This window comes from Micromys minutus (genome assembly GCF_963924665.1).
Source record: "Micromys minutus genome assembly, chromosome: 25".
NCBI lineage: Eukaryota > Metazoa > Chordata > Mammalia > Rodentia > Muridae > Micromys > Micromys minutus.
This window is the reverse complement of record NC_137960.1, coordinates 5,107,381-5,131,722: the sequence shown is the minus strand read 5'-3', so window position 1 is coordinate 5,131,722 and position 24,342 is coordinate 5,107,381. Positions and strand designations below refer to the sequence as shown.

The 24,342-nt window shown below is 44.1% G+C and overlaps 1 protein-coding gene across 2 annotated transcripts in view; it reads left to right on the top strand.

The window, feature by feature from the left end:
- Window positions 1–689: 689 nt before the first annotated feature.
- STK38 (serine/threonine kinase 38) overlaps window positions 690–24,342 on the top strand; it is a 32,353-nt gene continuing 8,700 nt past the window's right edge. The window contains exons 1-7 of one of the 2 annotated variants that reach the window (XM_080938322.1): window positions 690–891; window positions 6,449–6,584; window positions 11,519–11,570; window positions 12,541–12,663; window positions 15,535–15,618; window positions 20,150–20,273; window positions 22,421–22,575. In XM_080938322.1, coding sequence (XP_080794448.1) covers window positions 6,454–6,584; window positions 11,519–11,570; window positions 12,541–12,663; window positions 15,535–15,618; window positions 20,150–20,273; window positions 22,421–22,575 — 669 coding nt within the window. In that variant the 5' untranslated portion in view covers window positions 690–891; window positions 6,449–6,453. The remainder of the gene's footprint in view (window positions 892–6,448; window positions 6,585–11,518; window positions 11,571–12,540; window positions 12,664–15,534; window positions 15,619–20,149; window positions 20,274–22,420; window positions 22,576–24,342) is intronic. The other variant, XM_080938321.1, reaches the window with a different exon arrangement.

The following is a 24,342-nucleotide window of genomic DNA, read 5'->3' as shown; positions in this document are numbered from 1 at the left end:
AACTTGTCAGTCAAGGGCACTGGGCTCAGTTCTCTGGGAATCAATGAGAGGCTTTAAGTTCTGTGCACAAAGGAGAAGTCTAAGGTGTGAGAGATCACCTGACCCTAAGCAAAAGCACGTTAATCCTTTACAATAATGAAAAATAGGAAGGGCCACGGGTCCCAACAGACTTATGGCCACAATGATCTGAAGTCAAGGATGGGGGAAAGCTCTGATTAAATTTCGTAGAACTAAAGGCATCGTCCCGCGAGTGCACGCCAAACGTTAAATCCCTCACGGTAGTTGATTGCATTGGTTTAGTTGATAAAAAGCTAAACTCAATTTCCGGGTGCTGAGACCGGTGTCTTACGTAAGACTTGGGAGGGAAGCTGGGTGGGTGTAGGCTTTACGGAACTTCGATGTTTTCGTTTTGTAACTTCTGGTGAGTCTATAATTATTTCAAAAGAAAAGTAACATAACAAAGGCGAACAACTAGTCCAGCCCAGCACAAAGCCACCCCGGAGCCCGCCCCACATCGTACTGGTCCGGCCTCCTTGGCTGGGCGCAAGGGGTGAGGGGTGGAGATGTGGGCGGGGCTCCGCCGCGCACGCGTAGTCCCCCTGCCCGGCTAGCGCCACCGGCGGATGGCGCATGCGCAGTCTCGGCCGTGGCGGCCCCTCTCCACAGTCTGAGGGGGTATCAGGGAGCATTGGCCCCTCCGCGCTGCCGTCTTTTCCGGCAGTTGGGGTTCTTCCTGTTGTCCCGTCGCGGCTCGACAGCTGCGCTCCCTCGGAGTCCCCGGCGCGGTCGCTCTCGAGCCGCCCGCACGTCGCGTCTGCGCCGTCTCCGTAGCCGTCGCCGTCGCCGCCGGCCCGCGCCTCCCTCTCCCACCCCCCCCCCCCCCCGGGTCTGGTGAGTGTCTCGCGGCCGTCGCCTAGGGCACGCCGCCTCGTCCGTCCGTCCGTCAGCTTCTGTGCACCCGGGGCCCTTGTCAGCGTTCTCTCTGTGGTCCCCAAAGTCCCCTTGTCCGTTTCTCTCTTCCACCTCTGTCCGCAGCCAAGACGGGCAGCCGCTCCCTCCTTCCCTTGTGTGTCTGCTGCCACCGTCCCGTCCCCTCTGGGACCTCGGTCTGCACCACTCTGCACCTTGGGATGTGACAACCCGACGGTGTCTGCAGTTCGAGAGCTCCCCCCACCCCGGGGTAGGTGTGGGACTTTGGAAACTGCCCCCCTACTCCGCGGTTAAGGGGTACCGGGCTTCCCGTCACCTTAAGATCCCCGCCCGTGGTCTGCAGACTGTTAAGAAGGAACCGAGTTGGAGGACAGGGAAAAGTGGCTTAAGAGTCGGAGGAAAAATGTGCCAGAAAGCGCATAACGGCGGCCAGCGGCGCCCTACAAAGGACCCAGAGACACAGGATAATCTTTTTCAAGATGAATAGGAAGGTCAGCAGCTTGAAGTAGTCTCGCTGCTTCCTCTTTCTTCAGCTCACCTTGGCTGTGAAGTAGCCAGTACATGCGGTTTCCCTAAACAAACAACAACAACAAAAAACCCCATCTCTGCTGCAGGAACAGCTCCTCGCCCCACCCCACCCCAGCCCAAACATCAGATAGCTTCCTCCTAACAGGATGGCTCTGTCCTCCTACTGCTTAGCACACCATCATACACACCCACTGCTCCAACACGCGTGTTCTTCAGTCCCAGGAGTGGACGTCACAAACAGAACGTTGTGTTTTGTCTTGATATAGGGTCTGAATTTAGTTGGCCTGGAATTTGCTGGCCTAGAATTCACAGAGATCCTCCTGTCTCTGTCTCTCGAGTACAGGGGTTAAAGGAATTTGCCGCCACAGCCCAGCCCACTTGTGACTTTTTAAAAATGTATTTTTGTGACAGGGTTTCTTTGTGTAGCCCTGGCTGTCCTGGAACTTGATGTGTAGACCAGGCTGGCCTCGGTGGTGGAACTAGGAGATCCACCAGCTTCTGCCTTCCTCTTGTGACTCCGAAGGAACAGTCTTGGCCTCAGCTCGAATTGTCCAATGAAAGAGAATAGACTTTTCTTTTGGTGAGAAGGAAATAGAATGTTGGTGAAGTGGTTTTTGTGGAGATGGAGGTGCCATTGTAAGTCATCCAGCCAGGCGTAACTCTATAGGGAATAAAACGGTTGGTTGGTTTCCGTTTGAGCTCATTCTGAGTTCACAGTCCTTAGTCCTGAGTTTTCTGAAGAGCTTGTGCTTTGTTAAACAAACTAAACTAAGGCTTTCTTGTCCATCCTCCTCTAAGTTTGCAGGGCCTGAAATAAAGAGGATTCCAGTGGCTTATAGGTCAGGACAGGAAGCTTGAGTTATGGAAAGCAGGAGGGAAAGCCCTGCCTCATAAGAAACACCTGGTTGACCCAGTAAACCTGTAAATTGCTATTGAGCAATATTAATTGGACCTTTTGATTAAAGGTTATTAGAATTAGGCTAAACCTTTTATGAGTGGAGGTAGAGAGAAGGGTTTGAACAAAGGTCAAAAGGACTGGGTGTGGTGGTCTACTCCAGCACTGGGAGGTAGAGGCAGGCTGATCGCCACCTTGTCTACATGGTGAGCTCGGGAAGGAGCATGCACCAGTTAGCATTGCATTAGATACCAGCTGAAGAATAAACAGTCTGCTGGCTGATGGTATTTGGTGTCCTTGAATGCACATAATAGTGCATTGATCGTACCTTTCGGTTCTTCAGGACAGGCTCTCACTGTGTAGCTCTGGCTATCATGGAACTCACTACATAGACCAGGCTGGCCTCAAACTCACAGATCTGCATGCCTCTGCCTCCAGAGTGCTGGGGTTAAAGATGTGTGCTATTATGTCCTGTTTCCTGTAGATCTTTTTTATTCACTGATTGGTTGGCTGATTGATTTTTGAGACTGGGTTTCTCTGTACAGCCATGGCTGTCCTGGAACTCTACCCCCTGGTCTTGTGGGGCTTTTTAAAGTATAGGAAGTAATTCTGGTGACTTGAATAAGCTGTAGCCCCCAGATTGTTTTGTTGTGGTTGTTGTTGTGGTGGTGGAATAGAAGCCAGGGCCTTGTGCATTCTGGACAAGCACCATACAGATGATGCTTCACTAGCCCAAGTCAGAGCTGTGTTGCCCAGTTCTTTATGTACTAGTCTATAAATGTTCTCTTCCTGCCTACAGCTGTGTTGACAACTAAAATCATTAGCTTGCTCAACTTGCACCAGCCAGTTACTCATAATATGGAAGGCATTATCTGCCTGCATGCCTGTCTTCTTTCTCTTCTAAAGCTGAGCTGTATTTTCAACCCTTAAATAATTTAGTTGTTAAAATGTTACTGTCTGTAGAGCCTGGTGTGGTGGCTCAAGCTTGGATTCCCAGCTCTAGAGAGGCTGAGGCAGGAGGATTACCATGAGTTCAGTGCCCGCCTGGTTTACCAAAGGAAAGTTTTCCACTTCCCATGTGCATATACATGCACATACACATACAATGTAGGCTCTTCAGACATTGCAGACAACTTATTTGACTTATTTTAAAGTTTTATTTATTTTGTGGTGCATGGTGGGGTGGTGGTTAGAGGCTTTTGGTGGCTTCTCATGCAAGTTTGTGGAGGTCAAAGGGCAACTTGTGGGAGTTGGTTTTCCTTGATGACCATGCCTTCAGGCTTGGTGACAAGCACTGTTTGTTTTTTTTTAACTTGATACCATTTTACTGCCCTGAATTTTTTTTTTTATGTCTGGTTTTAAGTATTCTCTTGAAACACACTTAGAGTGCATGTGGTTTTCATTGTGGGTGGAGGCTGTACAGGCTGACAAATAAGAAACCACACCCAAGCTTCAGAAACCAGAGGGTTTTTTGGTCTGTTTTTTTAATTTTTTTTTTTAATTACTCTATTGTCATAAAAGCACTACGTTTTGGTACTGGTAGGAACTTACCTGTTTAGAAACCATTTGTTTTATGGGATTAGTTTTAAGTAATTTAGTGTTTTGGATTTGTGAATACTTTTACTGTCATAGGTCCAAATGTTTGGCACTAAAATAGACCCTTGATTTTGAATCTCTGTTCTGAATACATTATTGTTTATATAGTTTTTGTCTAAATATCTTAAAGAAAAAAAAAACCACCAAAAACTACCACTGATAATACCAGTCCCAGGAAGTTAGGCAGATAAGCCATTTTGAGGCCAACCAGGCATTCTTAGTGTGTTCCCAGCCAGGGCTTTACAGCAAGCCCTGTCTCAAACAAAACAAAACAAAAAAATTAAAAACAAACCCAAGAAAACAAACATAAGCAGCTGTGGATGTTTGATTGAGTCCTTCTTCCTCTCTTAGTAATAAGTGTCTACATTTTTCACAGGCCTTAATTTAATACACAAAGTACTTTAGAAAGCTGGGAGTATCAAGGGATGACCTTTAGATGTTTTTTCATAAAATGAGCCTGCTTTGAAAATGGCTTTCTGCATCTCCTGAGTTTTGCTCTGCTTTCTGTTGGGGTAAAGGACAGAATCCGTCGGGCGTGGAGGCACACACCTGTAACCGCAGCTTTGGGCTGGTGAAGGTTAGAGAGTTCTAGGCCAGTGTAGGCTACACAGTCACACCCTATCCAAAAAACAAAACAAAACAAACCCAGGGGAGAAAAGGAGGTGGAGGAAGGAAGTAAATTAATTGCACACAAAAATAAGCAGGGTAAGGATAAACTGTTGACGGAGGTTAGCTGACTGTCACAGTTCAGTTTAACAGTAAGCTCAGTATAATAATATAGGTTCATTTGGTGGAAAATGAGGTTTTTAAATTTAAGGAGAAAGAAAAACATTTTATAAACCTTTAGACCCTTGTTTTGTTTCTTAAGTACAAAACGAGGAAGTTGAATTTTTTATTTTTAAGGTATCTTTGAGCACTAGGATTGTGATTCAGTTTCCTTTTTTTAAAATTGTCATTTAAATTTACAAAACCCGGCAGTAAAGACTTATCAAATACTTTAAGGTGGGTCAGCATGTTAGTCATAGAGACTCTTTTAATTGTTGAAATTGAAAATCTAAGATTATTGAAATATGTATGTAAGCTGAAGATGAGGCTGTGCACACCTGACTTACCTTACTGTAAATAATTGGACATATTTTGTGGGATTTTTTCATACTTAATCAGTTCTATTATATATTTATTCATATTATTTCTAGTTTTCCTTTGTCATTAAAATGTTTCATTGAGCTGACCTATGGTGGCACATGTCTTCAATCCCAGTACTGGGAGGCAGAGGCAGGTAGATCTCATAGTTCAAGTCCAACCAAGCTGGTTTAGAGATTGAGTTCCAGGGCAGCTAGAGCTGTACAGAGAAACCCTGTCTCAGGGGAAAAAAAAGTTTAATTGAACCAAATTATGTAGTTTTTTTTTTTTTTTTGGTAAATGTAAGGATATTTATGAATTGTTATTTCAAGGTAGTTTCCTATTTGGCAGAAAATGGAGTTTTAGATATAGTTGTGTGTGCACATTTTTTGCTTGCTTTGAGATATGGTGTATTAGGTTTTTTTATTTGTGTGTTTTGTCATCTTATTACAAGTTAGAATCCTCAAAGAGGGCACTTGAGTTGAGAAAATAGTCTCATCAGATTAGCCAGTGGTACATTTAGTACATTATATATATATATATATATATATATATATATATATATATATATATATATATATATATATATATGGCTGCTCTTCCAGAGGCCCTGGGTTCAATTTCCAGCAACCACATGGTGGCTCACACCATCTGTAATGGGATCTGATGCCCTCTTCTGGTGTGTCTAGAGATAGCTACGATGCTCACATACACATAAAATAAATAAATAAATCTTTTAAAAAATCCTTAAAAGGAAGTAAGAAAGAAGGGTTTGCTTTGACTCACAGTTAGGTTGCAGTCCCTTGTGGAAGCTAAAGAAGCTAGAACTTGAGGCCAGCTGTTCACATCATCCCACAGTCGAGACCAGAGAGCAGTGAACTATTGCTGTCTGCTAGTGCTCACCTCCCTTCTCACCTTTACACAGAGAGAAGAGAGTGTGCGTGGTGTGAACAAGTGCGTGTACAGCGGGGTTATTCCTCAGGAGGGTCTTGGGATCCCTTGAGCTGGACTTGCTGGTGGTTTTGAGTTGTCTGGGAACCGAACTCTGGTCCTCTTCGAGAACAGGTTCTCTTAACTCCTGAGGCATCCCCCCAGCTGTCGGGTATCACTCATCGTGGCACGCTCAAGAAAATCCCCACAGACATGCGCACAAGCCAGCCCTGTCTAGACAGCCTCTCATTTGAGACTCCCTTTCCATGCAGCTCCATATTGTGTCAAGTTGACAGTTAACACGGACCAGCACACCCGGCTCGTTTCCTATTACGTTTGTCCTCCAGGAAGATGAGAGCAATTTATATTTTTACCGAGGGGACAGGGGAGTGCTTAATTGTTGATTCCAACTGGAAGATGCACACCAATGCCTCTCTCTCCTTCTAGCAGCCATGGCAATGACCGGATCAACACCTTGCTCATCCATGAGTAATCATACGAAGGAGAGGGTGACAATGACCAAAGTGACACTGGAGAATTTTTATAGCAATCTTATCGCTCAGCATGAAGAACGAGAAATGAGGTAAAGAATTCTGTTTGGAAACACTGCATTTTGGGGCTGGGGAGGTTGCTCAGTGGTAGGGCGCACACCCACCTGTCATGTGCAAGGCAAAAAACAAACCAGAAACACAAGTGAAAAGTTAGCCATGGTCACATCATACTAGTGCATAACAGGAGACCAGGGCTGCAGCGGCCATGTTGTAGCCTGTCAACTGCAGTGGGATCACAGTGTGGCAGGCAGGTCCTTCCATTAAAACTATATGTACTGGTCATAACCCAAACCCCACTGCAGTATAAGGAGAAATAATTCGGTCATATTGCTTGTATCGTTATGAAAGCAGTGTGATGTCATGTTCATCTATGAGGGGAGCTCGTTCCTTCCTAAAGAACTCTTCTTTGTCAGCTCCCACACAGGACAGTGGGGATAGTGCTGCTTGTCTTGAAGGACTGCTAGAGAGTTAGCCAGAGAGTGGGAGCACTTGCCATTCGAGTGACTTACTTAGAGTAACAGTGATAACTCTTTCTGTTTGTTTTATAAAACTAAACAAGCCTGCTAGGTCTCCCAGTGTAGCCCAGGCTGTCCTGAAGTGCACTCTGTAGACCAGGCTGTCCTTGACCTCACGGAGACCTACCTCTGCCTCCTGAGTGCTGGAATTAAAGGTGTGTCTTTCCACGCCCAGCTCTTGTATTGACTTTTTATTATTGAGTTTTTGTCCTGTGTTCTGTGAACACTCTTTTCTAGGATGTAGCTTTCCCACTACATCTTTAGATGAGCAGACTTAATCTTTGATGAAGTCAATTTGGCTTTGTTGTTGTTGTTGTTGTTGTTGTTGTTGTTGTTGCTACGAGTGTATACCATGTGTTTTCAGGTGCCCAAGGAAGACAGGAATTACAAGTGGTTGTGAGCTTCCTGATGTGTGCTAGGAACTGGTCCTCTGCCATGACAGCAAATACTTTTAACTTTGAAGCCATCTCTCCAGCCCCCTGTAGTTATTTTTGAGAGTGTGTGCCCATGTGAGTATGTGGGCATGCATGTCACTTTGAGAGTGTGTACACATGCAAGTGTGTGTGCATGCATGTCACAGTGTGTGTATGGAAGGCAGATGGCTTGGTTCAGTTTGAACCTTCTCCCATGCATGTAGGTCCTGGGGATTGGACTCAGGTTTGGTGGCTAGTGCCTCTACCCACTGAACCATCTTGATGAGCCAGTTTATTGCCTTATTTGGTCTTGGTAGGTTGTCATGGAGACATTCTCTATTCTGGGAGTTTTGTAGGCTTGACCTCACAGTTTTTGTTCTATGATCCATAATAAATTAATGTGTAGATAGGGATGTGGACTTGCTGTGGCAGGCACATGTGTGGACGTCAGAGGACAGCTCTCAGGACTCTCCACCTGGGTTCTGGGTTCAAGCTCAAACTGTGTTATCCAGTTTGTACAGCAGACACCTTTACCCACTGAGCTGTCTTCACCCTTCTAAGTGTGCATCGTATTAGGTAAGACTTGAGGGATAATTTGTGTGTGTGGGGGGGGGGGGCGTTATATACTTATTTCCCCGTAAGACTTTTTTTTTTTTGGACCTTGTAAGTTCTTCATTTTTTTTTCTTTAATAAGTTTAGTCAGCCTGTTAGCATATACCAAAAAATCCAGAGATAGTGATTGGAATTCTATTGAATCTGCTGATCAGTTTGGGATGATTGATGTACAATGCTGAAGTTTCTTCCATACTGCTGCATTAATTTCCAGCATTAATTAATGTGAGAGGAGACAGATGTGACTGTGGGGCTGGAAGATCTAGCTAGGCACATGGCTGGTGGGGCTGGGCGGTCGGGTTAACTTAGATGAGCTGTTTGAGAGTCTGACCAGTTCAGGCCTCAGCTTGGAAATACTAAAAGGTCTCTGTGTAGTTATCTGGGTAAAGGCTGGTTAAGGAATAGCTGCTGCTGGTGCATTAATTTCCACCATTAATTAATATATACAGAACATAATAATCATTTAGCTTTTACTCCCTAGGGGTTAGTGAGGTGGCCAGGGGATTAAAAGCACTCCTTGCTCTTGCCGAGGACCTGTGTGCAGTTCTCCGCACCCACATGGTGACTCTTCTGCATGTGCACGGTGACTGACGTTCTGTGCAGGCGAGACATCCATACCATCACAGAAATAAAAATAAACCTTAGAAAAAAGAACAAGGTCTCTCTCTATGTCGTCCTGGCTGTCTTGGAACTTGACAGATAAACCCAGACTGGTCTAGAACTCACAGACGTTCCCCTGTCTCTGCCTCAGTCTCCCAAATGCTAGGATTAAAGGCATGCACCACCATACTCAGCCTAAAAATGAATCTAAAAAAAGATTTTTAAAGCCCCCCCCTTTTTTTTTTGGCAGTGTTCAGTGTGCAGTTCCCACATATGGTAGCTTTTCTACATCTACTATTTTATGCATTTATAAGTGTTTAGAATCTTAGCCAGGGAGCTGGAGATATGGCTCAGTGGTGAAGAGCACTGACTGCTCTTCCAGAGGTCCTGAGTTCAAAACCCAGCAACCACATGGTGGTTCACAACCATCTGTAATGAGATGTAATGTAATGATGCTCTCTTCTGGTGTGTCTAAAACCAGCTATAGTGTACTTATATAGAATAAATAAATCTTAAAAAAAAAAAAGAGTCTTAGCCAGGCATTGATGGTGCAGACTGCTAATCCCAGTACTTGGGAGGCAGAGGCAGGGAGATCTCTTAGTTCAGGGCCAGCCTGGTCTATAGAGTGAGTTCCAGGACAGTAAGGGCTACACAGGGAAAACCCTGTCTCAAAAAACCAGAACAAAACAACAAAATAAACTACAGTCTTGGCCAGTCATTTGCTGCTGCTGTCTGTCTTACTGACAGTAGACTGTATCCTAAATAACAAGATCCACCGTGCGCTTGAAGTTGCAAAAGCCTCAGCCCCTTTGGTCAGCTGTGGGAGCGGTTGCCATGGAGACACCTGGGCAAGATGCTGCTCCAGAAGCATGTTTCCATTACCCACTGTATCCCAAGAATTCATTCAGGTTTGACTCCATTAATGGCGTGAACCATTCATTAGGTTAGAGCCCTCATAATTTGTGGCAAACTCTCTGGGAACAACATCTGTAATGTGCCTTCAAAATGACTATCTCCATATGAATTTTTGACACGTTCTTCTTTTTCCCTTTGGATCAAATAGTGGGTTTGGTGAGGGGAGTTTATTTTTACCCGAAACAAGAGTGATTGGCAAGGGTTCCCTCAGTGAATTAGCAAGATGATCTTGGGACTGAAAAGATTTTTAGGATTTATTTCTATTTTTTATGTATATGAGTACATTGTCATTGTCTTCAGACACGCCAGAAGAGGGTGTCGGGTCCAGTTTCAGATGATTGTGAGCCACCATCTGGTTGTTGGAAATTGAACTCAGGACCTCTGGAAGAGCAGTCAGTGCTCTAACCCCTGCAATTTTTAAGCTTTTAGATATTAGAGGAAAATAGCCTTGGTTATAGTTTTAATGACAATTGGTAATGAAACATTTGTACTTTGAGAATATGTCTAATATAGGATGCAGTTTGAAATACTAAGTTTTGGGCCAGTAAATTTTGGGAGCAAGTAATACAGTTTTACTTTCATATTTTGTGTCTTATCTAGTACAAACATTTAATTAAACATCCAATTTCTACCACTCAAATGTAAATTTTGTACTGTTGAGCTTTAATAGAACACTAAGGGACTAGAAAGGAAGCTCAGTAGTTAAGAACATTGGTTGTTCTTTCAGAGGACTCCGGTTCAGTTCCCAGCACCCATATAGCAGCTGGCAACTGTCTATAAGTCCTGTTCCAAGGGATCTGGCACCCTTGTACAGACATATATAAAAATAAATTATTAAAAGATAGGGCATCAGTGTACTTGTTTATTTACCTGACACAGTCCCACACATAGCTTTGGCTGACTTTAGTCAGTCCCCTGTCTCTGCTTCCAGACTGCTGTGCTATCACATCTGGCTATAGATGTTACGTTAAACAAAGGAACTACTTAATTGCATGGGTAGATTTGTCTAAATTCTGTAGATAGAAGAAAGTATAAATTTCATTTGGAAATTACCTCTTGTATTCTAGTAAAATAGGAGAAATTTGAGCCACTTCATGGAAATACTTTGGTAAGTTCCACAGGTTGGTTCAGAACAGTTCAGCATGGTGGTCACTTCCACTTGGGAGATAGGGGCAGGAGGACCAGGATCAAGGACAGCCTCAGCTAAATGCTGGGTTTAAGGCCTGTCTGGCTATTTGAAACCCTGTCTAAAATGCAAACAAAACAAAACAAAAAGTAGCCCCTCAGGTGTAGGGGTTATACCCTGTGATATGTACTGTTTCTCCAGAGGTTCTGAGTTCAATTCTCAGCAACCACGTGGTGGCTCACAGCCGTCTGTAATGGGACCTGATGCTCTCTTCTGGTGTGTCTGAAGACAGTGACATCGTACTCACATACATAAATAAATAAATAGATCTTGAAAAAAAAAGTAGACCTAACAAAGAATGAAAGTTTTTATTTGTTTTAGAAATAGAATTTTAAAACAGTTTGAACATTACATTTGTGAGGACTATTATCGTGGGGTGGGATGGGGGTGTACATGCATTTTTGCCATGGCACAAATGGAGGTCAGAGGACAGCTTTCGGAGCCAGTTTTCACTCCATCTTGTTGGGATCAAACTCAAGTCTCAGGCTTAGTGACAAGCACCTTAACCCAAAGTCATCTTCCTAGCCCTTACTTCATTTATAAACACTAAATTCTGTTATCTGTCCTTATATTTCTTCTTTATTAATGTGGTTTTTTTAAAGCATATTATAAAAATGTATTTTATGACTTTTTATCTAAATGAATACTTACAAGTGCTTAACAATTTTGTTCATATAGGCTTGTCAGAATACAAATGCTGTTTTATCTATTTTTGTTTATTTTAGGCAAAAGAAGTTAGAAAAGGTGATGGAAGAAGAAGGCCTGAAAGATGAAGAGGTGATTTAGGGGGGGCTTGTTCCCTGGGCCCCAGCATGAAGCTTGTGTTGTCTTCATCAAGTTAGCTTTGGCACCAGGGAAGCACTTGGCTCAGTGACAGGAATTTCAGGGTTAGCATGCTTTTGGATTCAGTTACTCATCCAGAGGAAGAAGTTAATTAAATACTCAGGAGAGGGAGCTCTCTCTAGTCACAGTTATGGTTATTAATTAGCTTTAGAATACTAAGAAAAGAAAAGATAAAATTAGCAAAACTAAATTAAAATTTAAAAGAACAAGGTGAATATTTTTAACAAGTTGTGGTGCTTCATCCTGTAATCTCAGCACTTGGAAGTTGAGGCAGGAGGATTGCTGCAAGTCTGAGGATGAGAGCTTGTCTGTACAGAGGGAATGAAGTAACTGAAAGGCTCTGTAGGAGTAAGGTACATTTCCGCAGTGGTTATCAGGGCAGGGGGCTGCTTCACATCAGCCTTTATGTACTGCTTACAGCTGTGAGCCCAGGGTAGGACCAGCGAGGGAGGATGCAGGTAACCAAACAGCACCGGCAACTCCTTCAGAAATGTGGGTGACACAGCTCAGGACAGTGATAGCGAGTCCCCAGTATGTGACGGAAAAACCGGGCATGAGGCTGGGTGATGAGTGAATATTGGTATGTGCTGGTCATGGAGGGTTTAGGAAAACATCCTTCCTCTAAGAAAGGACCGAAGGGAAATGTTGATTTGTCTCTCGCCATTAGAGATGCTAGAACAGTGGATTGCTGAAGTAGTTCAGTCAGCGTTCTCAGGAGCCCTCACACCCCCTTCAGTGTGGCTTGCTTGTTACATCTGATGGGCTGGGAGAAGAAGGACCTGCTAAAGGATGCTTGTGTGATGCTGTCCCATGAGAAGATGGTGCACAGACTAGTGTACACAAGACAGATAGGACTTGGCTTCAGAATCTCAGTTTTCCTTCCTTCTCTTTGTTTAAACATTAGAAACGACTCCGAAGATCTGCACATGCTCGGAAGGAAACAGAGTTTCTTCGATTAAAGAGAACAAGGCTTGGACTAGAAGATTTTGAGTCCTTAAAAGTCATAGGCCGAGGAGCATTTGGTGAGGTAAAAACAAAACAAAACAAAACCTCAGACTATAAAAGCTTTCCCATTGCCATGAGTGTTATGTTATAACCGATGGTGTATAACGCCAGGTTAGCTAGGGAGATCCTGTCTTGAAATATACGAGTTCACTGGATAGACATGTTCACTTTTCTTTTTTCTTTTCTCCCCAATTCATTGTCCCAGATCACTTCTGTCTTGTCACAGAGGACATTAGCACTTTGTTCTTTTGGACAGAGTCACATTATGTAGCCCAGGTTGGCATCAACTATATGATCCCGCTGCCTCAGCACCCAGAGTATTGGGGTTGCAGGAATGTACCCCTGTGCTTAGATCCTGACGCTAGGATACCCAGTGTATTTACTCATTGATCCTGGGATAGTGACAGTAGCCCATTCTGTAGATGGAGACATTAAGACAGAAGATGCACTGTCAGCCACATAGCTGTTGTGCACAGAGGCCAGAGCCTTCCCAGTTCCATATTTCTTGAGGGAACCCATCTTGTCTCTACTCTTTATCCTACCAGACTGGCCACGCTTGGTCAGGCGTATGCATATTAGCACTCTGGAGGTTGAGGCAGTAGGACCCCAAGTACAAAGCCAGCCCAGGTTAGCTAGGGAGATCCTGTCTTTAAAAAAGACAGACCTTGAATTAGTATAGAGCATTAAAGGCTCCACAGTAGCTTGGCCCAGCTGCTGTCTGAGCCTGTAGTTGCAGGGATCAAATGTAGGCAGGTGCTCCACCCTTCTGCTGCGTCTCAGGCCAATGAGTGCTACTGCTCTACAAGAGCAATCTCAGCAAGGGCTCAGTGCTCATGCAAGGTCATCCTCATTGATGAAAAACATGCAAAAAAGTCAGCTCACTCCATCTAGAAGGAGAAGCATGCTATAAACAACAGTACTCAGGGGAGATTTGTGTATTATCACAGAGTCCCTCGAAAAGTAAAATTGGCCCTTCAATTGAGAATTCCAGTTAGCCCTCGGGAATAAGAAAGTGTTTTTCAAAGTGCTCCGTGTTCAAGGAAAATGGACATGGTACTTGATTAGAAAAACAAAATGCAGAGAGACATAGGAAACCCACTCCTCAGACTTTTGACTGAGATCAAGTGTAGCATCTGCTTTGATCAGTTTAATATCTAGTACATCGTCTAAGGACAGTAAATTACATGGATTTTTGGACCTTGGAGAAGGAATAGGAGCTTGTTCTCTGACTTGGTATTGCAGTAAGGAAAAATAAAAAAACAAAACCCCACAAAACGTATGTATTGTTAGGGGAAAGGAGAGAATGTTCAGGAACTTGCCAGAAGGTTTTTCTTTTGTTAATAGGCCATTAGTTTTCTTTTCACAGTACAATTTTTAAAGGATTTTTTATTTATTTTATATAAGTACACTGTAGCTGTCTTCAGGCACACCAGAAGAGAGCATCAGATCTCATTACAGATGGTTGTGAGCCACCATGTGGGTGCTGGGAATTGAACTTAGGACCTCTGGAAGAGCAGCCAGTGCTCTTAACCACTGAGCCATCGCTCCAGCCCATATAATTTTCCCTTTAAAAGCATTGGGAAATGGGGCTAGAAAGATGGCTTATTGGTTAGAAGCCCTTACTGCATTTTCAGAAGACAATATTCACTTATAGACACATAAACCTACACATAATTAAAAATAATTAACTTCTTTTAAAAAAACTGGAAAATAAGCAGGGCATAGTGGCACAGGGCTCTAATCCCAGCACCAAGGAACCAGAGGCAGGTGGATCTCTGTGAGTTTGGGGCCTTATCATAGACACTGTTTCAAAAAAGAAAAAAAATAGCGAAAGAAAACTTTCCTAATGAAACCTTTTAGAAAGAATTTAACAGTCAGAGACTTGGCTCAGTGGTTAAGGGCATATACTGCTCTTGCAGAGGACCTGGTTGAGTTCAGCTTCCAGCAGCCACTATGAGGGGCTCACGGCTGCATGTAACTCCAGCTCCACAGGATCTGAGACCCTCTTTTGGACTCTTTGGATATCTGCACTCAAGTATGCACATATGTACATATAGACATACACATGCATGTAAAGTAAACAGATCAATTGGGCATCATGACACATGTTTTTTAAGTCAAGCACTCAGGAGGTAGAGGCAGGCAGATCTCCGAATTGGAGCCAGCTAGGCCTGTATAGTGAGCCTCTGCTTAAGTGATTAAGGACACTTGGCTCTCTTTCAGAATTCCCAATGTCCACCTTTTGGCCTATGACTGCCTTAAACTGCAGTCCCAGAGGAATCCGTTGCCTTCTTTTGGCTTCCTCAGTCACTGCTTACGTGTGGTGCACCAACATGCTTGTAGGCAAAGCACCTGCACACATAAAAGTTAATTAACTAAAATGAAAGATTATTAAAAAGTTTAAAAGTGTGATTTCTTTCTATTTTACTATAGCTTCTCCAAGAATAAGGTTTTATTTTTGTGGGTTTTTGTTTGGTTCTGTTTGGTCTCACAGCATAGCCAGACTAGCTTCAAGCTGGTGACTGTCCTGCTTCAGGCCCTGAATGCTAGGATCGCAAGTGGGTCCGATATGTTATTTTCATTTTAAATGTTGTGATTATTACTTAGGCTTCCTAAGTCGACTGTTGGATAGGATGTTTGTCGTGGGTTTAACTAGGCCTTAAATTTGAAAGGCTTTTAAATGTGTGCAACTAGAAGCCGGAGCTGTTGGGATGCTGGATAGTTGGAGGTGTTCTCATTGCTGTCCTAGTTGCACAATAGGGTTCTTTGTAACATTAAAAGTGTCTTTCTGCTAGTTACTGCTTTCATTCAGATTACAGTGTCTTTCTAGCGTGAGTTGTTTGCTCCATAGTGTGAGCCTGACTTAGCATGTCTTTGGTAACTTCCCTTCCAGGTTCGGCTTGTTCAGAAGAAAGACACAGGGCATGTGTATGCAATGAAAATCTTGCGCAAAGCAGACATGCTGGAGAAGGAGCAGGTAATTAATTGAACGGGAGCTGCCATCAGTCAGCTTTGGGGACTTGTCGCCTAATTACTCTGTTGGCTTAGTTGGGTTTATTTTACTACAGTTTTCTCTGGTTAGTTCTCTTATGCATATTGTAATATGATCCTACTTTTTCTCCTCAAAAGATGCGCTTGTATGTTTAAAAATGCAAATAAGACCACACAAATGAGAACACACAAATGGTGCTTTACAGTTGAGGCTATGAGGGAAGCAGCTTTGGGTCTCAGTAACCACAGTTATACTTGCAAAGGAGCCTCCTTTGAATCACGCCTGGTATGTGGGAGTTTTTGGTACACCTTGGATGGGGAGGTGGGACTGGATGTGAATACACTATACTCTATACCTAACCAAAGATGGGTCCTGTGTGAAGCTCACTGATACCCAAAGGAAACCAGCCTTCCAGTTTCTGAATTAATCTGGAGAGTGTAAGTGGCAGAGCAATAGAAAGTCTCCTTTATGCTTAGGAAATTTCCAGGCCTGCAGTGGAGCTTTACAGTAGATGTGCGGTGGTTGATGTGCAAGGCCCTGCCTGGGCCCTCCCTAGTTAGCAGCCCACTGTATCCAGTAAGGAGAAGCTCACGGTGAACCGAGATCTGACATACACACTTAGTGCATAGGGTAGCCTTTATTTTATTTTCTTTAAAGTAAGAGTGCAGATCTTCTGTGGGTCTGGTTTAGTGGAGCTGGTTGTCCCTAGAAGAGGTAGCAGTGGGTGATTCCACAGGGTCTCAGTACGGCCAGACCGATCTTGTGCCAGGCAGCAGTGAGGATGGAGACTGTCCCACATTTAGTGTTCTCTGCCACCCGAGGATTGTAATCATAAAGTCTTTTCTGTCTACACTCAAGTGCCTCTTCAAAATTTTGTGGTTTTGGGGCTGGAGACACAGCTGAATTGTTAAAAGAGCTGGCTGTTGTTCCAGAGGATCTGGATCAAATTCCTAGCACCCATATGGTGGCTCCTGATGGTCTATATAATTCCAGGCCTAGGGAATGTGACACCCTCTACTGGCCTCTTTGGGTACTGCATACACATGGTACAGACTATACATGTAAGCAAACCAACATAATTAAGTCTTTTTGTTTTGTTTTGTTTTCTGTTTTATGGGGAGGCCTTGAATTCTTTTTTGTTGTTGTTGATTTCTTGAGACAGGGTTTCTCAGTGTAACCAGCCCTTGCTGTCTTGGACCGGACTGGCCTTGAATTTAAAGATCCATCCCCTTCTGTCTCCTGGTGTTGGGATTAAGGGCATGCACCACCATGCCCGGCTAAGCCTTGGATTATTTTTTTTAAAGATTTATTTATTTATTATATACAATATTCTGTTTGCATGCATGTATGCCTGCACTCCAGAATAGGGCACCACATCTCATTATAGATGGTTGTAAGCCACCACATAGTTGTTAGGAATTGAACTCTGGAAGAACAGCCAATGCTCTTAACCTCTGAGTCGTCTCTCCAGCCCAAGCCTTGGATTCTTAATTCCAGTCAAAGCAGGTCTTTAGCAAATCTTCAGCTATTATTGTAGTTTATGCAAACACCAGCTGATGCAGAGTGTCTTATAGCCCTATGTATGTGCTACCTAGAGGGCAGTGTACAGTGTGGATAGGTGCCCAGCTAATCTCGTGAAGGAAAATAATGTCTGTTTCATTTAGTTAGGATATTTGTGGGTTATGAGTAAGTTTTACAACATGTACTTCCTATAATTTTAGCCAATACTCAAAAATCATTTGTTAGTCATCACAAGAGTTAGGAAGTGGGGCTGGTGAGGACTCAAGAGTATGAAGGTGCTTGATGTGAGGTTTTCTCATGCGAGACCCACATAATGGAAGGAGAGAACCACTTAGTCCTGGGAGCTGTCTTCTGACCTCCACTCACATGTACACACATGTACACACATGTATACAAAGCAAAATACTTAAAGTTAGTAAAGGGAGCTTGGCGGCACACCTTTCTTATTTTTAAGAGGGCATCAGATCCCGTTATAGATGGTAACATGTGAGCCACCATGTGGTTGCTGGGAATTGAATTCAGGACCTCTGGAAGAGCAGTCAGTGCTTTTATAACTGCTGAGTCATCTCTGCAGCCCCCAGCACATTCTTACATTCTTTAGTTCCAGCACTGGGGAGGAGGACAGGAAGGGGGATGGGGGACTGGGAGGGGGGCAATATTTGGGATGTAAATAAATAAAGTAATTAATTAATAAAAAGAAGTTTTGGATAGAAAGAAAAGACAAGACACGAGCATTATCTAGTGTCGGGCATTCTGTGGCGAGGCCGATGCTGATGCTGTGCTGTGGAATGACAGGACTGTGTGTCGGCTTCCTCTCTACAGAGCAGGAAGAGCCTGTGCTGAGCTGCAGCTCTGGCTGTCGGCTGACTCCACTTCTGTAGCCTAAGGCTTCAGGAGAGGAGAGGAGGCCCACTCACAGTTGTTGGCTTTCCTCTTGCGAAACAGGAAAGGACACAGTCACCATTCTGTCCTCCAAGCTGAGTGACAAGTGGTAACACCAGTGCCTTCTCTGTTATTTGGATCCCACAGTATTCTGGCCTCATAGTGACAAGCTCATTGGCATGGCTATAGATGTGCAGGAGGCAGTAAACTGCACACGCTTCTCTTCTGCTGAGGCAGTGAAAGCAGGTGCTGACTTGCTGTGGTTTCACAGCACTGGCCTGATCACACATGAGCCATCAGTAGTGCTCAGCAAACCCTTTCACACACTGAAGCTATCAGAGAGCGCCGTGTGAATGCAGACACCAAACTCAGATGTACAAACGGATCATACCTTCAAGCCCCACAGAGCTTAGGAGAACAGGCAGGGTAGACGTAAGACAGGAGACAGTAGTTTGTGTCTCCAGGTGAGGAATGGAAGAGTCTGTGACCCTACTGAAGACATCCCAACAAAGCAGGCAGTGTATGAGAACCACAGACTTGCCCGTTCATGACTCCTCATAGGTCTCATTACAGGCTCGGGCCAAGTCTTTTTCTTTATTATTTAAGATTTAGATTTATTTATTTATTTTATGTATATGAACGCTCTATCTTTATGTACACCTGCATGCCAGAAGAGGGCATCAAATTATATTTATAGATGGTTGTGAGCCACCATGTGATTGCTGGGAACTGAATTCAGGAACCCTGGAAGAGCAGTCACTGCTCTTAACCTCTAAGTCATCTCTCCAGCTCTTGGACTGAGTCTTAATGAACTTAAATTTGATCCACTCCATCTTTGGATCTTGTGACACTTAATAAAGAAAGGAGGAGTGTAATTTGAGACTATGCAATAATGTTTTGTTTACTATTCCATATTTTAAATAATGTCAGGTTGATATAATGAGCACCATTTTTGAGACAGAGTGTCACATAGCCATGGCTGCCTTCAGACTTGCTCTGTAGTAGAAAAGGATGACCCTGAACTCCTGATCTTCCTACCTCCACCTCTCAAGTGCTAGACCTTCAGGAATGCACTGCACCCCCCCCCCCAGCTTTACATGGTGCTGGGGATCAGAACCAGGGTTTCATGCATGCCATGACAGCTCTTTACCAGCTGAGCCACATCCCTGCTCATGAAGAATTATCAAAGTGATTCTACCAGTTCTCTCAAGCTGCCTCTAGCTCCATCTCTAGGTGTTGCAGCAAATGTAGAAAATGAGAAACGCCATGATTTTGAATCTTTAACCCAGTAAAACGTCTTTCCTTTCATACTGCAGTGTAGTGCACAGCCGTGAGCCACGGTAGAGTGCTGTGGTATCATGGTGGTCTAGACTTGTCGCTCAGGGCTCTGTGCTTTTGATACCAGTGTGGGGCACGTAGCTGAGAAGTTAAGTAACATGAACGCTTGTATAGACTCCCAGTGTAGTGGAACAGGCGTTGCAAACGAAACAACCAGATCAAACAAACCTCAGACGGAAACCAGTTTATCTACATAGTGCAGCCTGGGGTGGGACTGCTCAGGGTCTCACTTGGGGACTGTTTATCTACCAGATTACCAGAACAGAGGGCTGGGGACGCTGCTGGAGTGCTTGAGTAGCCATGGCTCAGTACTCTTGCCACATAAACCCATGTGGTGCTCATGCCCATGGCCTTTGATTTTGGAGATGGAAGCAGAGGAATCTGAAGGCAGATTTTAAAGCCAGCATGGAATACATGAGTCTCTGCCTTAAAAACAACAAAACAAAAAAGAAAAAACTTTAAAAAATAATAAATATGTTTATCTAAAAAGATAGTAATTGTAACTAGTCAGAGGTTAGCTGATTACTTTGTAAAACAGCTCAGTTGTGTTGGGTTGAAACCATTCATTTCAGCAGGTTTAAGAGCCTTTCTTACCAGGTTTCTTTCGGTCACTGAATTCATTCAGGTCAAATGTCAGTTTCATTTGGTCAGTGTGTGTTAGCAGAACTTTTGCTCATCACAACTAAATACTCAGAACAGTATTTAAATTGTTTAAACAGATATACAGTTTACAGCAGAGCACGGCATGTCATTAATCAAATGCATATACCTCCAGGTTGGCCACATTCGTGCGGAGCGTGACATTCTAGTGGAGGCAGACAGTTTGTGGGTTGTGAAAATGTTCTATAGTTTTCAGGATAAGCTAAACCTCTACCTAATCATGGAGTTCCTGCCTGGAGGTAATTACTTCACAATGCAAGGTCGATTTCCCTTTGTTCTGTGGTCTCTCTCTCACATCAACAACAAACCCTCCTTTCTACTGTTACTGTGCTCACAGAAGCAGTTCTGTGTCTGTTCTAGGCCCATAGAGGAGGGCAGTAGCCAGCCTTGTGCTGCCTGCCTCTCTGCTGTTCCTTCAGTCACTGTTTCAGGTGGTCAGCTCTTCTATTTATTTTCCCTTTAAACATGTTTAGACAGGTAGGGAGCTCTCTGGGTGGCTGGTTGTCTAGCTGACCAGACTGAAGCTATAGCATTGCTTGCTTCAGCGATTTTGTTTTCTTTTTCTGTAGTTTGTTAGAGTTACTCCCTCTTCACCTATATTAACATCTAGAGTCTACCTCTCCTCTCTGAGGTGTCAAGCCTAGACAGGTAAGCCAGAGCAGGTGTCCTGTCTGTTTTGGAGACAGTCTTTTTCCTGATGAACCAGTGAACTCTTAGCAAACAGAAGGTAGCTTTTCTCTTTTTGGTTTTTAACAAAGCAAATGTAATTAATCAGGCCATACTCTAGTGGTCTTGCGACACCCCTTAATTTATACCCAGGGTCACCAGTAAGTTTTACTAACAACTGATGAAGATTACAATACAGGGTTGGCTGGTAGAACAGCTTTTTTCTTAAGCACTTAAATAGTAGGGAACAGCTTGTTTACCTGTTCCTTCCATGTGTCTTGCTGGCCATTACTACAGACTTCCTTTGGACCCTGCCCTTTGTGTTTGGTGATGCTGGCCTGCAGAGCCCCTAAAGCCAGTGGGCTGAGCTGTCTCACCACCTGGGCAAACTATGTGAGGCCATCAGCTGCTCTCCTTGGCTGCAAGGACCTTAGGGTTGGCCTCCCTGCTGTCCCTGGCCTCAGGGTCTCCCCAGGACTGCTGACCACCCACAGTCTTCAGTCTTAGGCTTTTATTTAATTAATATTTTAACTTTTGTCCAAGGGAAACATTCTTGCCAAGAATACAAAAAAAGTTTGGAGTGAGCAGCTGTCAGGGCAACAGGAGGCTCTAGATCTGAGCTAGGCCTCTCTTCCTTGCTTTCTATTCTAAGTAGCTTTACCTGAGGTGGACACTGAACCATCTGTTTTTCTTAGCTTTTTAGGTACTTTACATATTTTCTTTGCTTTTATTTAATTGCTGAATTTTAGAATATGAATCTTTTTCTCTTGTTTTATGATGCTGGTATTAAGCTTGAAATTTTCACCTTGCAGGAAGCTAAGGAGTTTGCCAGTTGATGAAAAGTTATATGAGGATAGTCGTGTCCACTGAAACTCCTTGAAGAAGGTGTTAGAAGGGGCCTTGGGAGCCAGTAGTGTTCTCACTTGTCAGACAGCTAAACTCAGGGAGAGGAGCAGGCTCAGCATTTGTGACTGCTGCTTAGCGTCATTTCCCATGGGTTTGCCTTCTCATGTCAGTGGGGAACTTAATTAAATCTCCATAAATATTTGCATTTTATTTAGCATTGCATTCTAAGACAGCAGTTCAACCTCTGTGAACTTGCCATTTGCCTCTAGACATAGGCAGTTTCATGGATACTTGAGCAAACATAAATAAATTTTCCCCTAGTCCACAGTACTGTCATAAGCAAATATACTTTATAATTGTAGAGAAATTCTCACTTCAAGAGGAAAATGAACATTAAAGCGTAGTGCTCATCACCCAGCTTAGGTGCAAGATATGTTTCTCTGAGTGTGATCTCTTTACCCTTAGGCACGTGTTGCTGTTTCCTCCTGTGTTAACACTGCAGATTGCTTTACGGGACACAGCACAGTTGGGCTTAGTTGGCTTATAGTGTCAGATAATGAAGACATATCTGAAAACTGGTTCTTTCTCATATTCTGTGTGTGCGTGTGTGTGTGTGTGCGCGTGTGTGCGTGTGTGCGTGTGTGTGTGCGTGTGTGTGTGTGTGTGTGTGTGTGTGCATGCCTGTGTGTGTGCGTGTGTGTGTGCGTGTGTGTGTGTGTGTGTGCGTGTGTGTGTGCGTGTGTGTGTGTGTGCGCGTGTGTGTGCGTGCGTGTGTGCATGCCTGTGTGTGTGCGTGTGTGTGTGTGTGTGTGTGCGTGTGTGTGTGTGTGTGTGTGTGTGTGGTGGTGGTGGCTTTGTATCTTTCTGCTTCCAGGGGACATGATGACTTTGTTGATGAAGAAGGACACTCTAACGGAGGAGGAGACTCAGTTTTACATAGCAGAGACAGTGTTAGCCATAGACTCTATTCACCAGCTGGGATTCATCCACAGAGACATCAAACCAGACAACCTTCTCTTGGACAGCAAGGTACGTACGTGTCTGCTGGGCTGGGCAGCCCTGAAACAGTGATCCTTTGATTTTTGGTTTTGTCCCTTTTTACAGGTAAGTTGGCCACCATATCCTGTTTCTGAACTATAATTGTGTAATTCAATCAAATGTTAAGAAAAAAAAAATGAGGCACGATTTGAACTCCAGCATTCAGGAGACAGAGCCTGGCTGGTTTACACAGGGAGATCTATGGTAGACAAGGCTACACAGTGAGATTCTGTCTCAGGAAAGCTAAGCCAGGCATAGTATGGCAGCAGATGCTTCCACATGTGGGAAGGCATGAGGTAAGGGCTAGAAATCCCAAGTCCAACTTGAGTTACAAGGAGAACTTGTGTGCACACAACACAAACGTAATCAAGTCAGTTCAGTAATACAGCAGAGGCAGCCATCTCTGGAGTCTGAGGCTGCATGGCTGGTGTAGCAGCCTTCCTCTACTGAAGCACCAGGAAGAAGGCAGCAGCAGCAGCGGCAGCAAAAGCCTGCCACAAGTCCACCACAGAGCAGGGTGCCACATGCACCACACCGCAGAGGAGCCCCCAGCCTCTGTGCACACCCCAGTGTGTTTCACCTCAGTGATACAAAAGTGCTGTTCCTAAGGTCACAGGGAAGTCTGTGCTGCTGCTACACTTTGTGTTAAGTGGGCATTTGTGTTCACTTTTCTCTCTAGTGATGGGTGGAGTGTTCATAGTTTAAATAAATCCCAGCACGGGATTCCTACCCACTTCAGTGGTTTATGTTTCCAAATGAAAGCCACACAAATAGCCTTTCTATTTAATATGCCTTATGCAGCACAATGGCTGGTCAACTGCCTACCCTCCGTGCTGTTAGAATCTACCTCCCATTCTGAGTTCCTGCTTCCTAATTTTTATGTCCCTCTTGGCCGCACTCTCCTGGACTCCTTACATGGCAGCTGTGCTTCTCTCTCCAGCACACAGCTCACTCTTTCTTCCTCCTCGTGGGTCCTCAGCCCAGGAATCCTAAAATCCCACCTGTCTCTCCTCCCCAGCTATTGGCTTTTGGCATCTTTAGTTACCAATCAGGTTCCCAGAAGCTTTATGCAGACCCTCTCATACAAACTGATTTAGGAGATCCCATTAGCATAAGGGTGTGGTGATACTTTCTGTCCTTCAGCTCTAGAATTCTAGAATGTTTTACTCGTAAGCCAGAATTTTTTGTTGTAATGAAAGTGTCCTCCTATTCCTAGTGTGATAGTGCTACCTGCTGCCTGTCTTCCTTCCCTTCTTTCCTGTCCATCCCTTTTTCTTTCCTTTCCTTTCAGAGACAGGGTTTCTCAGTGTAGCCTGGGTATCCTGAAACTCACTCTGAAGAGCAGGCTTCTAAAAAAGAACTGCCTGCCTCTGCCCTCTGAGTGCTGGGATCAAAGGAGTGCACCACAGTTACTTTTGGTAACTTTGTAGGTGTTTTTGAAAGGCCCAAGATTCTTGTCTTTCATTGGAAATCTTACTTGCTGTGTCATGAGGGCAGGATGTTTGTCAGATAATGTCTGTGTCAGCAGTGAGAGTGCCAGGCATGAAAGAAAGCACATGGCTGTGTCTCAGCACTGCGGAGGTGGGCACAGGATCCCTGGGGCCAGTGCCCAACCAGCCTAGCCTAAGTGGGCAAGTTCTAAGCCAGTGAAAGAAGAGAAGAGGGACAGCCGAAGGTAATGGCTACATACAGAGATTTCGTACATATATGAAAATGTCAGTCTGAAGCCCATTTTTTTGCATAAGTAATATATGCTAA